The 13,894-nt window shown below is 39.4% G+C and overlaps 1 protein-coding gene across 2 annotated transcripts; it reads right to left on the bottom strand.

Annotated features, from left to right (window-relative positions):
* Nucleotides 1-9,434: 9,434 nt before the first annotated feature.
* LOC121987889 lies at nucleotides 9,435-10,357 on the bottom strand. 2 transcript variants are annotated; one of them, XM_042541596.1, is made up of 3 exons: nucleotides 9,973-10,357; nucleotides 9,833-9,880; nucleotides 9,435-9,728 (listed from the first exon to the last, which is right to left on the bottom strand). In XM_042541596.1, exons 1-3 carry the CDS (start codon nucleotides 10,316-10,318, stop codon nucleotides 9,601-9,603), a joined length of 522 nt encoding a protein of 173 aa, XP_042397530.1. In that variant the 5' UTR covers nucleotides 10,319-10,357; the 3' UTR covers nucleotides 9,435-9,600. The 2 variants fall into 2 exon arrangements, with proteins under 2 accessions (XP_042397530.1, XP_042397529.1); XM_042541595.1 differs by having other exon boundaries at nucleotides 9,833-9,886; nucleotides 9,973-10,351.
* Nucleotides 10,358-13,894: the final 3,537 nt, after the last annotated feature.

The raw sequence follows: 13,894 nt of genomic DNA, 5'->3' as shown, positions 1-13,894 counted from the left end.
GGTACGCTCTTAATGTCTTCCCTAGAAATACAAAATGGTCGTCACTAGTAGATACCTTCTATATATCTAAGGACTTAGAATCTATTACTTTAGAAGAATTATTTTCGACTTATAAAGTGCATGAATCGAGATGTGCAGGTACGAAGGAGTCGAAGCACAACATCGTCTTCAAGGCAACGAGAGACGAACATGAGTCAGAATCCTCTTTCGACGACGAAGAAATGGTAATAATGGTAAGTCATTTTAAAAAATTATTTAAATCAAGAAAAACTAACCATCCGCAGGGTAGAAAGAAAAGGACAATCAGATGTTACCACCGCAACAAAGAAAGGCACGTTAAGGACAACTGCCCTAAGCTAAGGAACAAGGTTAAAGACAAAGGAAAGAAGTCTGTCCAAAAGAACAAGTACAAGATTTTAAAGGCGACGTGGAACAAAACGTCGTCTAAATCGGAAGTTAAGGCTTTCTCCGAGCTTGCATTGATGGCAAGTCATCAAGACGAAAAAAGTTCTTCAGAAATGAGCATCGAGAGCATCGATGAAGGGGGAGAGGCATCGGAAGAAAGCAACAGTTCAGGGGGAGCCACAGACAACGAGATCGTCAAGGTAAGTCAGGTACGATCTATTCCTCCCGATAAAATGTTTAAATTCGTTAAATTATTATCAAAAGATTGTTCTAAATAAAAAAAGAAATTAAAGAAATAAAAGTAATTTTATCAAAATCTTGTCCATTAGAATATTTTAATAAATTAAAGATAGAAAAAATTCAATTTATAAAAAGAAATAAGAAACTTAAAAAATCATACATATATGCACATATGGTACAAGTTTTAGAATATATAATTTGAACTGGTATTTTAAATATCACAAAAAATAAATTAGAAAATTTTCAAAGAAATATGTTCCTAAAAAATATTTAATTAATCCAGTTGGTTGGTGTTGGGACCGAAAAGAAGCTAGAGGGGGGGGGGGGGATGAATAGCTCTTCGCGTGCTAGGTGCTCGTCGTTGCTTGTTTCTTCAGAGATATGCAGCGGAAATACAAGAAACAAAAACACACAACGCTAACAAGGATGGTTTACTTGATATCCACCTCACTAGAGGTGACTAGTCCAAGGATCCACACCTACTCACGTACCCTCCACTAATAAAACACTCCTTTATGTTTACTACCAAAGGCGGAGAAGCCCTACAAAACTCTCAATACAAGAAGAAAGGGAAAGGTAATGAAATACAAGCACAAACTTACAATGAGTACAAAAACCCTAACCCTAGCTTCTTCTTCTTGTAGTAGTCACGCCTCTTGACTTGGAAGAACCTCCAAGATCCTTCAAGAACTGGCGTTGAAAGTGGAAGATTGCTATGGAGAAGCTACTGTAGATAGGTGATGAATCGTGTAAAGTCCTTCCCAAGAAGATGCATGCTAACGGCCTTTATCTGCGCCAACGGTCGGATCCCGATCGATTGGAATGCTCCCAATCGATCGGGGAGGCTTTGGATCGATCCGTGGATCGATCCAGAGCGCCTCTGTGCTCTGAAAATTTGCCTGGATCGATCGACGGATCGATCCAGAGCTTATCGCGACATACAACACCTTCCCAATCAATCCACTGATCGATTGGGACCTTTGGATCGATCGGCTGATCGATCCAGAGGCATTTTGTGTGCTCGCGACTTCCTCCCAATCGATCGGTGTCGATCGGCTGATCGATCCAGAGGCATTTTGTGTGCTCGCGACTTCCTCCCAATCGATCGGTGTCGATCGGCTGATCGATCCAGAGGCATTTTGTGTGCTCGCGACTTCCTCCCAATCGATCCACCGATCGATTGGGATGAAAGCTTCTCGCAGGGACACCCCAATCGATCGGCCTATCGATTGGGCTCCAGCCAATCGATCAGCTGATCGATCCAGCTGTTGGTTTTTGCCTAAAACCAAGTCCCAAAGCCCCCAAACCAACATCCGGTCAATCCATGACCTGTTGGTTCATGATGCCTAGCATCTGGTGAATAGCTCTTCGCGTGCTAGGTGCTCGTCATTGCTTGTTTCTTCAGAGATATGCAGCGGAAATACAAGAAACAAAAACACACAACGCTAACAAGGATGGATTACTTGGTATCCACCTCACAAGAGGTGACTAGTCCAAGGATCCACACCTATTCACGCACCCTTCACTAATAAAACACTCTTTTATGGTTACTACCAAAGGCGGAGAAGCCCTACAAGACTCTCAATACAAGAAGAAAGGGAAAGGTAATGAAATACAAGCACAAGCTTACAATGAGTACAAAAGCCCTAACCCTAGCTTCTTCTTCTTGTAGTAGTCACGCCTCTTGACTTGGAAGAACCTCTAAGATCCTTCAAGAACTGGCGTTGAGAGTGGAAGATTGCTGTGGAGAAGCTGCTGTAGATAGGTGATGAATCGTGTAAAGTCCTTCCCAAGAAGACGCACGCCAACGACCTTTATCTGCGCCAACAGTCAGATCCCGATCGATTGGAATGCTCCCAATCGATCGGGGAGGCTTTGGATCGATCCGTGGATCAATCCAGAGCGCCTCTATGCTCTGAAAATTTGCCTGGATCGATCGACGGATCGATCCAGAGCTTATCGCGATATACAACACCTTCCCAATCGATCCACCGATCGATTGGGACCTCTGGATCGATCTGATCGATCCAGAGGCATTCTGTGCGCTCGCGACTTCCTCCCAATCGATCCACCGATCGATTGGGATGAAAGCTTCTCGCAGGGACACCCCAATCGATCGGCCGATCGATTGGGCTCCAGCCAATCGATCGGCTGATGGATCCAGCTGTTGGTTTCTGCCCAAAACCAAGTCCCAAAGCCCCCAAACCAACATCCGGTCAATCTATGACCTGTTGGTTCATCATGCCTACCATCCGGTCACCTTTGACCTGCTAGGACTCCCTCACCAAGTGTTCGGTCAATACCTTTGACCCACTTGGACTTTTATTCATTATGCCAAGTATCCGGTCACTCCCTTGACCTACTTGGACTTTCACCAGATGTCTGGTCAACCTTGACCCATCTGGATTTCTCCGTGCCAAGTATCCAGTCAATTCTTTAATCTACTTGGACTTTCACCAGATGTCTGGTCAACCTTGACCCATCTGGATTTCCCCCGTGCCTGGCTTCACTCACCAGGACTTCCAACTGCCTAGCTTCACTCACCAGGACTTTCACCTAGCTTCACTCACTAGGATTTTCCTCTGCCTAGCTTCACTCACCAGGACTTTCACCTAACTTCACTCACTAGGATTTTCTCACTGCCTAGCTTCACTCACTAGGTCTTTCACCTGGCTTCACTCACCAGTTCTTCTCATCCGCCTGGCTTCACTCACCAGGACTTTCACCTAGCTTCACTCACTAGGATTTTCAGTCAAGTATCTAGTCAACCTTGACCTACTTGACTCTTCTTCAATCAACCTGATCAGATCCTGATCAGAGGGGAATTGCACCAAACAATCTCCCAAAATGAACAACTGCATTGTCAAACATCGAAACCCAAACCAAGGCTCAAGCTTGGTCAACCAGGTCAGCCTTGACCTGAGGGATATTGTACCAATAGCTGGAACCTATATTGGGTTCCAAAGTATTGTTTAACTTGAACTTTAATTTGACTTAGCGCTTTCAGCGAGAAAATTAGACATTTAATTTCTTTATGCGGCTTTGTTTAGAAAGTGGTTGATAATCCAATAGCCAAGAAGGCCTAGTGTCTCGCTACAACCTGAAAGCCAAATATTGAAATAAAATATTTAATTGACTAACTGATAGAGTATTAAAATTGAAATTAGATAATGATTTAAATAGTTACTCAATTTTTTAAAAAAAATAAAATTTTCTCTGTAAATTTGTTTAACTTAAAAATATTTCTCAATTTTTGTTTAACTTAAAGTTTTAAATTATTTTACAAACTTTGCTTTGCACAAAATTTTTAAACTTGGAATATATTTTTCTTCTGCTTGATTTATTTTTACTTTTTAAGACTAAAAGTTTCTTTTGTAGCATATTTACTTTACCAAATTTTCTACAAAGTTAGTTTTTGAAAATTTGTTTAATCGAGAAATTTATTGATTGTTTCTCAAAAAAATTTTACTTAGATTTTTTTTCTAAAATTATTACATTTTTAGTGTTATCAAAATTATTATTTTTAAAAAATCTTGATAAATTTTTCAAAAATATTTGAAACGCGGAGTTTTATAAAAAAATACCCTTAGATTTTTTTTGGTACCCTATTTTTTATGTGATCAAAGGGGGAGAAGGGAGAAGTAAGTCTAGGGGAGGTAACTTAAAATTGTTTTAACTTTATAGTTGTTTAACTTAACTTAAGGTTGTTCACATCAAAAAGGGGGAGATTGTTGGTACCCCAAGGTTGTTTTGATGTGATCAAACAAGTTAAGTTAAGTCTTGTTGTGTTTAACCTTGTGTCTAAGTGTGCCGGAGCTTAGGAGCACAAGAAGTCGAGCAAAAGACACAGCTAGCAAGAAGGACGACACGGGAAAGAGCCGACGGGCTCGGTGCGTCTGAGGGACGAGGTGCTGCGGAAGAGTACGCGGGCGGACGACAAGATTACGTGCGGCGTTTTTGAGGGACGAGAAGTCAGAGCGGAAGGTTGCTCGAAAACGCCAGAAGTTAGGTTCGGGTGAGCTCTATTATGGATGACCGAAATCACCCAAGCGAGCGGAGCCGAAGTGGAAGACCCGGACTGAGGGGAACAACACCGGAGCAGAGGGCCCGGACTGAAAAAGTCAACCCTATTTACTTTGTGGGTACGGGTACCCGAAATCTGATTTTTATCATATTCGACGTGGACGTTGACCAACGTATCGGGGATAAAATTCTATCCCACTCTAGGCTCCTAGAACCCTTCCAGGCGCCCCGATCAAGGCTATAAATACAACCTTGGTCCAGAAGCTAAATAACAACAAGCATTCCTGCAAACAACACTTGTACACACTTTAGTTTCTATTTAGCTTCTCATTTTCTGTGCTTCATTGCTGTAACGAGGTTTCTCCGCCTGAAGGAGATCTTTAGTGCGCGTTCACTTCCTTGGATTAACAACCTCCCCAATTGTAACCAAGTAAATGCTCCGAGCCTCAGTCTTTCAGTTTATTTCTTATTTTATTTAATGCAAGTGTTTCTTTAAGTTCGACAAGGGTTTGTTTTTGATTTTGTGCAGGGTCATTCAACTCCCCCCCCCCTAGCCGGCCAACGGGTCCTAACAAGGGTGAACGGGGAAATGAAGACTGACACAAAATTGGTCCTTAAAAAAGGGTAGGAAACCATCGAGAGGTAAACGAGGTAGATCGTAGGTAGAGGGAATAGCGATTTGATAGTCAGAGGGAAAACGGTATGTAATTCTCATTTGATCGATCTCATCCTCGTTGAACTTCGACTCGGTAGAAGTGTACCAAAGCTCGGGAATGAGCACAGGAGGTTGAGGAGAAGCAGCCATCGAAAAAGGAAGGGAAAGATGATCGATGATGCGACTAGAAAGGAAAAGAGGGCTTACTGTGAAATATTGTCGACAACGAAGAGGAAGAGAGGAAGCGGCAGAGCACGTACACGAGGGGGGAAGACAACAAAATAGGGGCATGACGATGAGTGAGGGCTTAAAAACCCCGTGGACAGTCGCTTCGAGCCATCAGATCGAGGGTTACAGAAAACAAAGTCGATATCTAGCCGTAGAATTTGAAACAACACCTGTCACATCAACCACGGATATCCGCCTGTCAAATCAAGCATGTGGCGGCATAGATTGAGACATGTAGCAGATGACAACGGGGGTGCATTAATGAGGTTTAATTAAAAGACATGGGCGTCGTGTTCGGTAATAATGATATGAGATTTGCACAATCTTCCAGAAATTGAGATGGCGTTGAAAACTAAAGAGAGTCGCTCGCTTGAGGGAGCGACGAGAGGCGAGAAATTTCTAAGTGTTGTCGCTAACTATCCTGAGCGTCACCAACCTCTGCCTAAGATATTGCCGAGCGAATGCTCTAAATCCAAGCCAGCACTTCACAACCGAACGACGATTCCAAACATAGAATGGAGCATATTTAATAGCGGAATGGGACCCCTAGCCCAAGGTCGGTAATTGCTAGCCGAATGGAAGCACTAAACCTATGGCAGCGAGTGACAGTCGAGCGGCGTCTCTAGAAGTCTAGAATTGTCGATTAGCCATGAAAGTCAACAGAGACACTGCTTTGTCCAGTCAGTCGAACTTAAAACCTCTTTCGTCTAGACTTAAGGGGAAAGCTTATGATGCGGCGATAAAGGGGGGCCCACCAAACGTGAGTTAGACACAAAGATAGCAACCGATATGGAGGTCAAAGTCAAGACAGTCAGTGCTACAAAACCAACGGGCTCACTAAAAACGGGTCGAACGGAGCTAGGCGCTAACGGTCGAGCAGAATGTAAGTGTCTGATCGGCTAATAAGTTCATTGGAGCATATCATTCGCCCAGCCGAGGTCGGTGCAGAAAGATCAGAAGTTCACAACTTGCCAAGCAAATGCCAAGCGGGCTAGAAGGTATGTCAGGTCGAGCAAGCAACAATTTGCCGACTTGGTCTACTATGCAGAGAAGCAGCTGAGATCGATCGGACGGGGTAGTCCTGGCCGAGTGGCTATCCCGCTTGGCCAAATAGTGAGATCTTCCCATATCTCCTAATATGTTTTTGGAAAATGATGTCTCTCACAATGGGGCGAGATGAACAGACAAATCGTACGATAAAAACTTCTATCGTCATGTTAGATGAACAGACAAATCGTACGAAAATTTTATTCGTCGTCATTTTCGTCCTGAAATTCGTTGCCAAATTTGCAACAAACCATAATTCGTTCCAAAAGTTGGCATCAACCATTTTGGGACGAAAAAATTTTCGTCCCTGATTTTGTCCCAAAAAATTTTGCAACGAATTTTTTTTAAAATTCATTCCAAAATTTGTCCCATAATGGCTTATTTTTTGTAGTGAGAGATTTGCACGCTCTGTTAAGATATGATGTTAGGGGCACTTTCCTGACATGTCTTTTCTTAGAACAGTTGGGAAAACGTATCTGTACCTCGAGGAGTGTGCACGTCACATACTGTAGCACTATATAAAGGGGGTGCATGCATCGACGGAAATATATATTATTCATTAGTCTGGTGCTATCACTGTTGCTACATCGCACCGTCTTATTTCTACTATTCCAATGACTGATATGAATATCGAAGAGCAAATATCAAATTCGTCTTCTTTAATCCAACATTGACATTTCTTATACTAGAGATCATAACATAGCCTTCATACGATCAATCAAATAGTTACATTCTTAGCTAGTCTTCCTGACCGTTTTCAGATCGAATCAATTAGTTTTTTTAATATTCAATTCAGGTTATTAAATCGTGTCTAATATTAACAATTTTATATTAAATAATTAATAATAATTGCATAATGGGAGGAGAGGCGTTGAATTGGCGACATCGATAAGTTACGAAACCTTGAATTCCTTCTCATCGTTAGGATAAACGTGATACACTTTGTTAGAATTAATTGTAAAATTATATATCACGTGATGTATCAGAAATTAAAATGGTGTCTTAAATTAAATGAAACAGGGCCGCTCCCTTCTCTATTAAAAAAACATAAAAATAAAAATGTGCTCCATCGAATATTTTATCCCAAAGTCTCTTATCTTAATAATATTATTATTAATTTATTATTATAACTATCGATAGCTATTATAATTTATAGAAATTATCAGGAAGTTACAAAGAAGTTACTGAATTACTACTATAATATTATTTTTTATTTCCAACATTATGTATAGCAGCTAATCCCTTAATACAATATTGTTGTAGCTCTGTAATCGTTTCTGTTTTAAAATTATTTGAATGAAATTTAAATACTTTTAATTAAATTTTAATATGATAGTGTTCAGTTTAAAATTTAGTTACTAGCAAAATTTATTTATTTCACACTTAATCAAATTGTATTATAAATTCATCATAAATATACTGTAACAGCTGCATCCTGATTGGAACAAGAGATATTATTTTTTTTTAATAAAATTTGATGGGCTCCCTTTTATTTATTTTTAGAAAACGTTTTGATGATTTTTGAAATTTGAGGACGTCATTGTTACCTAAAATTTAAATAGATTTAAGTAGTGGCTGTATATTAATTTAATGTAGACTTTTTTTCACCAGGACGAATGTTGCATACTTGTCATATTATATATTAAAAATTAATATTTAAAAATATTTATATAATTAAAAAAATTAAATAAACATCTGAGCACTAGTTTCATGTCATTATGAATCATTTAAAATTATCAGTCAATTTTGACTAATTCATAATTTTTTAACATGAATATATCCAAAAATAATTTATATTAAAAAAATTATTACTTTTAATATATTTGATTAAATTAATATTTAAAGGTATTAATATAATAAGAAGAATTAGACGAACTCATAGGATCTAGTTCCACATCATTTCGAGCCAATTTTAGTCGAATGAATCTAAAAAGATTTGGTAAAAATCGATTGATAGATTTAGAAGTTCGTATAATTTTTATGATTATATTCATGTACTCAAATATCAATTTGACCAAATATATTAAAAAGCAGTAATTTTTTAACACAAATTATATTTTCCTTATAAATTTGTGTTCAAAAAATCACTTCTCTCAATATAATATGTTAAATTATTGTTTGTGAATATTTATACAATCAAGAGAACTGAATGAACACATAGAATTTGATTTCATATTTTTCTGAATTATCTAGATCTATTTTTGACCGAAATTCTTAAGTCATTTGGTCAAAATTGACTGATAAATTTACAGAGTTAAAAATAACATGAAATTAAATTATATATTTATCTAGTTCTTCTAATTATATAAATATTTTTAAATATTAATTTAATATACTATATTAAGAGAGATGATTTTTTTAAAGATTAATCGATTATTTTTTAAACTATAAAATTAATTAATTCAACTACTACAATTATAATAGGATAAAAATAGGAGCAAAAATAGAATTACTTGCATAATTTGTTAATTTTAAAACTAGGATACCTAATTTGAGTATTATATGTTTCCATAAAAAGCTGAGTTATAAATTAAATTAAAAATTATAATTAATTAAAATATTAAATAAAAATTAGTATCGGTGATTTGTAAAAAATAATAAAAAAGTTATACAGAGATTTTTTTTTTAATTATGAAAAGGATGATAATTTTTTTATAATTTTGAGATGTATTAATGTGGTTGGAAAAAAAAAACTCTCATTTACAGATCTGAAAGGTGAAAATATCGTAGTCGCCCATTAAAACTCTGCTGCGCATACGACGATAAACAATCATGAAATCTTTTATTGACCAGTTGATTATTGACTTCATCATTTTTTATTTTTTTAAAGATATCCTGTATGAAACTTTGATAAAATTAATAAGAAATAAAAGAAATTTTTGATCGGATCCACCTCCGTACATAGTCTTCCACATTCCATGAATAAGCACGCAACGATTTTTTTTTTAGGAAGAAAGAACAGAAACGAATTTTGCAACCCACGCTCCCCAATCAACCGCGAGCTAGTTCTCCAACACGAGCAGTTCTGGCTCCGCCCAGTCGTCACGTGCAACGCCCATCTTCCTCGCCGCTTTCAGTCTACGCCGTCGGCCCTGTTGCGTCGCCGATCGAGCGACGCCCTTCTCCGCCACTACAAACAGAACCCCAAATCAGTAAATGCCGCACTAAACTATCGAGGCATTCGTAAAATTAAGAAACCAATCGAAAACAATAAATCATCACTGTAGATCGTACCCACGGCGGGGTCGGATCGCAAGCCCCAGCCATTTATCGCTTTCAGATCTGAATCTGCCCGACAACGCGACCATTAATTAATTACTGATTTGAAGAAGAAGAAGAAGAAGAAGATCAGAGAGAAAGAATAAGAAAGTAACCTTGGATAAGCGAACTTTGGGGATCGTGGGAGAGGAGGTAGAGGACGAGGATGCAGAGGATAGTGCAGATGGGAATCAAGTGAATGGAGCGTTCCGCCCTCGAACTGGTCCGGATCGCCTTATCCTCCACCGCCTCCATCGAGGGTTCGTGAGGATGTCCGCCGAGGCTTTTGCGCTGGTCGTCCATGCCGGAGACGAGGAGCTTGGGGCCAGGAGATCCGAGGGATTGCCGATGCATGGCGTTGCTTGATCTGCGTGCTAGCTGCCGATGGAGCTGGAGTGGCAGCTGGAGAAAAACGGACGGATCGAATTTATTAATTTTAGAAAGGAAAGTGGAAAGGTACATTAAAATTTATAGCTGTCAGTATTTTATGTTTTAGGAAGGAAGGGTTTCCAATTAGTTTAATGCGGCCGCGAGAGTTGTGCCTCGCGTGAGTGAACGTTGCTTGAGATTCTGCGGACGTGCAAGTTAACGGGTTTGAAAATGGAACGTTGAACCACCGACGGTGGGGCGCCCTGTTTGCCAAATTTATTTAATTTCAAACGGGTATCGAATGACACTGTAGGTGTCATAGAAAGCGCTTATCTAATGGTTTAGAAGCCTAATATATTTTAATTGCACGTCTCATTTGGATTTTTTTTTTTTATAAATTTATCATAACTAATACTTGGATAATGATTTAGATGCTTATCACTGTATCATAACATATTTGGTGTGGTAGATATAGATAACTTATTCGTGCCATCACCGAATCGTTAGTCGGTCAGGAGTCAAATTGATCAGTGTAAAGGGTCGAATATTAATCTAGTCGGTTAGAAGTCAAATCGTGTGAATTCTCTATTTGGCATTGGTTCCTCCATGATAATTACTCCTGACCAATAACAAGCGAAAGGGTTGAAGTCACCTCAATGAAAGGACCACTAAAGTGGAATTAGTAGGGAAAACTGAAGAATGACTAATTTTGTTTGAGATCATAGTTATGATCTCTGAAGACTTTGGTTTAAATAATCACATAAGTAAGATTATAGAAAATTAAATATTATTTAATTTAACTTAAATAATGTAATATAAACTTATTTATTTGAAGATTTTAATAAATAATCTATTTTAATATTTTATTACTGATACAAATATAGTTTAAGGATCCATATATAATTAAGAGGGGAGGAGGTCTTTTCACCGTGTAGGGCTTTAAGGAGGAGGAGGTACTATGGAGGGGGGTTCACTTCGTGGTTTTGGGGGCTGCTCCTTCGTGTTCTGCTCTGCTGCCATCATCTCACGCGAACGCCACCACCTCCTCTTCATGTCGCCACCGCTGCCTTCTCCTTCCTCATTGGCAAGCCACCGCTCCCTCTATCTCTCTCTTGCTCACTCCATGCTCTGCTTCCTGAGCCGCGACCATAGTCACAAGTATGTGCACTGCCACCGTTGATCGGTCGGCGCCGTCTCACTAGAGGCTCTCGCCGACACCTCGCCAAAACAAGGAGGAGAACCAACGCCTCCTCCCTTCTGTCGGCCGATGTCGTCAAGGTCGTCAACGTCGTCGGGCTGCCGCCCACCTCTAACTCTCCCTCGCCGCCACTCTCTCCCCCTTGAGCAATCACCCCCTTTCTCCCATTCACGCACACCGTAAGCGACGCAAGCGGCAGTCGCCTCTCCTCTCCACTAGGATGTGGTCGACTGACTCGACTCCACCTCCGACGTCGCCGCTCTCTCTCCCTCAAGCGGTTGCCCCCTCACTTCCGTTCACACACGCTTCTACCATCACTGCTTCTGGACGTCACCGACACCAACAGCCACTTCCCTCCCCTCTCCTCTCGTCGACAGCGCCTCTCTTCCGGTCTATAGTCCCGGTAAGCAACCACCAACTGCCGACGCCGCTACTAGCATCACTGTCGACGCCCTTGCTGTTGAATCCGACCAACAGGCACCCCTATTGGCGGATCTGAGTGATCGAGGCCCTTGCCTTTAGATACGACGCTAATCCGTGTTTAATGGTGCATGTGTCCTGACCATCCAGCATTTCGCTCGACCCTTTTGATTTAGCCCGTCGCCGGCCTTTGAGCCGCTACTATTCTCGACCTTCGCATCATTGTCGTGTTCCAGCATGTGTGTCGTGTTTTGGTCTGTGTGTCATTATCTTATTCCGGCCTGCATGCCAAAGCCACATCCTGTCCTGTGCGTCGATGTATTATCCCGACCTGCGTGCCGAGGTCACATCCAGTTTCGTGTCATCGCGTTCGGCTCCACGTCGTCATATCCAACTTTGTATCATGCTCAAAGTCATCTACTCTTCCAAGCCGCGATAACTCGAGTAACATCCTGACCAGCTCACCGATCCACCTGAGGGTGTCCCCCTGGTCAGTGTACGTTCTCCATACACACTCTACATTCATTTCATTATTATACATTTTAATCTGTTACTTATATACTCATTAGATCTGTCTCGAGTATCGGTGTACCAGGGACCGGGATCGGGACGACCCGGTCGCTAACTACAGGTAGCGTTGACCAGAAGATTTCTGACGACTTGGTCAACATAGAAGCCATCTTAACATACCCCCTCCGGGAAGTCATGATTCGGTCAACATTCCATCCACCTCACCCAATGGTCCGTCTGATTTAGATTCCGGACAGGATCATCTGTAATATCCTCACAAAACCAACTATATTTATGTTTTTTAAATTTTTTAACTTTTAATGTGTTTTTTTTTTATGTTTTTAAATATTTTTTACTTTTTTTTTAATGTTTTTATGTGTTTTTTCTAGTTTTTACTTTTTAAACAAAAAATTATTATTTTTTACGTTTTTTTAACGTTTTTTTCCTTTTTAAAAATTTTTAATATTTTTTCTTTATAGTTTTTCCATTTTTTAAATATTTTTCTTTTATCAGAGGATATTTTTGATAAAAAAAAATCGTTAACCTCGAAATTAAGAAAAATTTTAATTTCATGAGGTTTTCTAATTCTGGACTGTATGCCCTTTTGTTGATGTGTCAGGCATATAACATTATATGAGAATCATTGATTACCTAAATCAAACAGAATTTTCGTTGATAACCTTGAATAGATAACTAAGATTATCAAAGATAACTCCCAATTACATACACCCTAAAAATTTATCTCTCCCCACTCACACCAACAAGTACTTAAGGGGTGTTTGGTTCTTTCTAGGAATAGGAATCGGAATGTGAATCATTGTATTGTGGAATGAGAATGAGTATGAGCATGGATATCACTCTTAAAAGCAATGTTTGGTTAGTTGCATATTTTCTATCGGAATAAATCAAAATTTCCTTTTTTACCCTTAAAAGAAAATAAAAGAAAAAATTATATGTGAGAGAAAGATGAATGTGAGAGAAAAATATGATGAAAGAGAATTATGAGAGAGAAAGTCTCATGAGAGAGAAAGTGTGATGAGAAAGAATGAAGAGAGAGAAAGTGTGATGAGAGAAAATGAGAAGAGAGTGTGTGATAGGAGAGAGCATGATGAGAGAAGATGAGAGAGAAAATATGATGTGAGAGAAAGTATGCTGGGAGAGGATGAAGAGAGAGAAAATGTAATGAGAAAATTGAGGAGAGAGTGTGTGATGAGAGAGATTGAGGAAAGAGAAAGTGTGATGAGAAAAAAAGAGAACAGTGAGTGTAATGGGAGAGATTGAAGAGAGAGAGAAAGTATGATGAGAGAGAAAGTATGTTGAGGAAAAAAAGGAGGGAGTGTGACAAGAGAGATTGAGGAGAGAGAAAGTATGATGAGAAAAAAGAGGAAAGAGAGTGTGATAGAAGATATTAAGGAGAGAGAAAGTGTGTGATAAAATGATGAGAGAGAACAAGAAGAGAGAAGTGATATGAAAGAAAAAATAAATAAATATATTTTGATATTTGATATTAAGGGAAAAAATTTTAGTTTTAGGTCAAGGGT

Source organism: Zingiber officinale, chromosome 5B (genome assembly GCF_018446385.1).
Source record: "Zingiber officinale cultivar Zhangliang chromosome 5B, Zo_v1.1, whole genome shotgun sequence".
NCBI lineage: Eukaryota > Viridiplantae > Streptophyta > Magnoliopsida > Zingiberales > Zingiberaceae > Zingiber > Zingiber officinale.
Note: the sequence above shows the minus strand (reverse complement) of the source record. Positions and strands in the feature narration are given on the sequence as shown.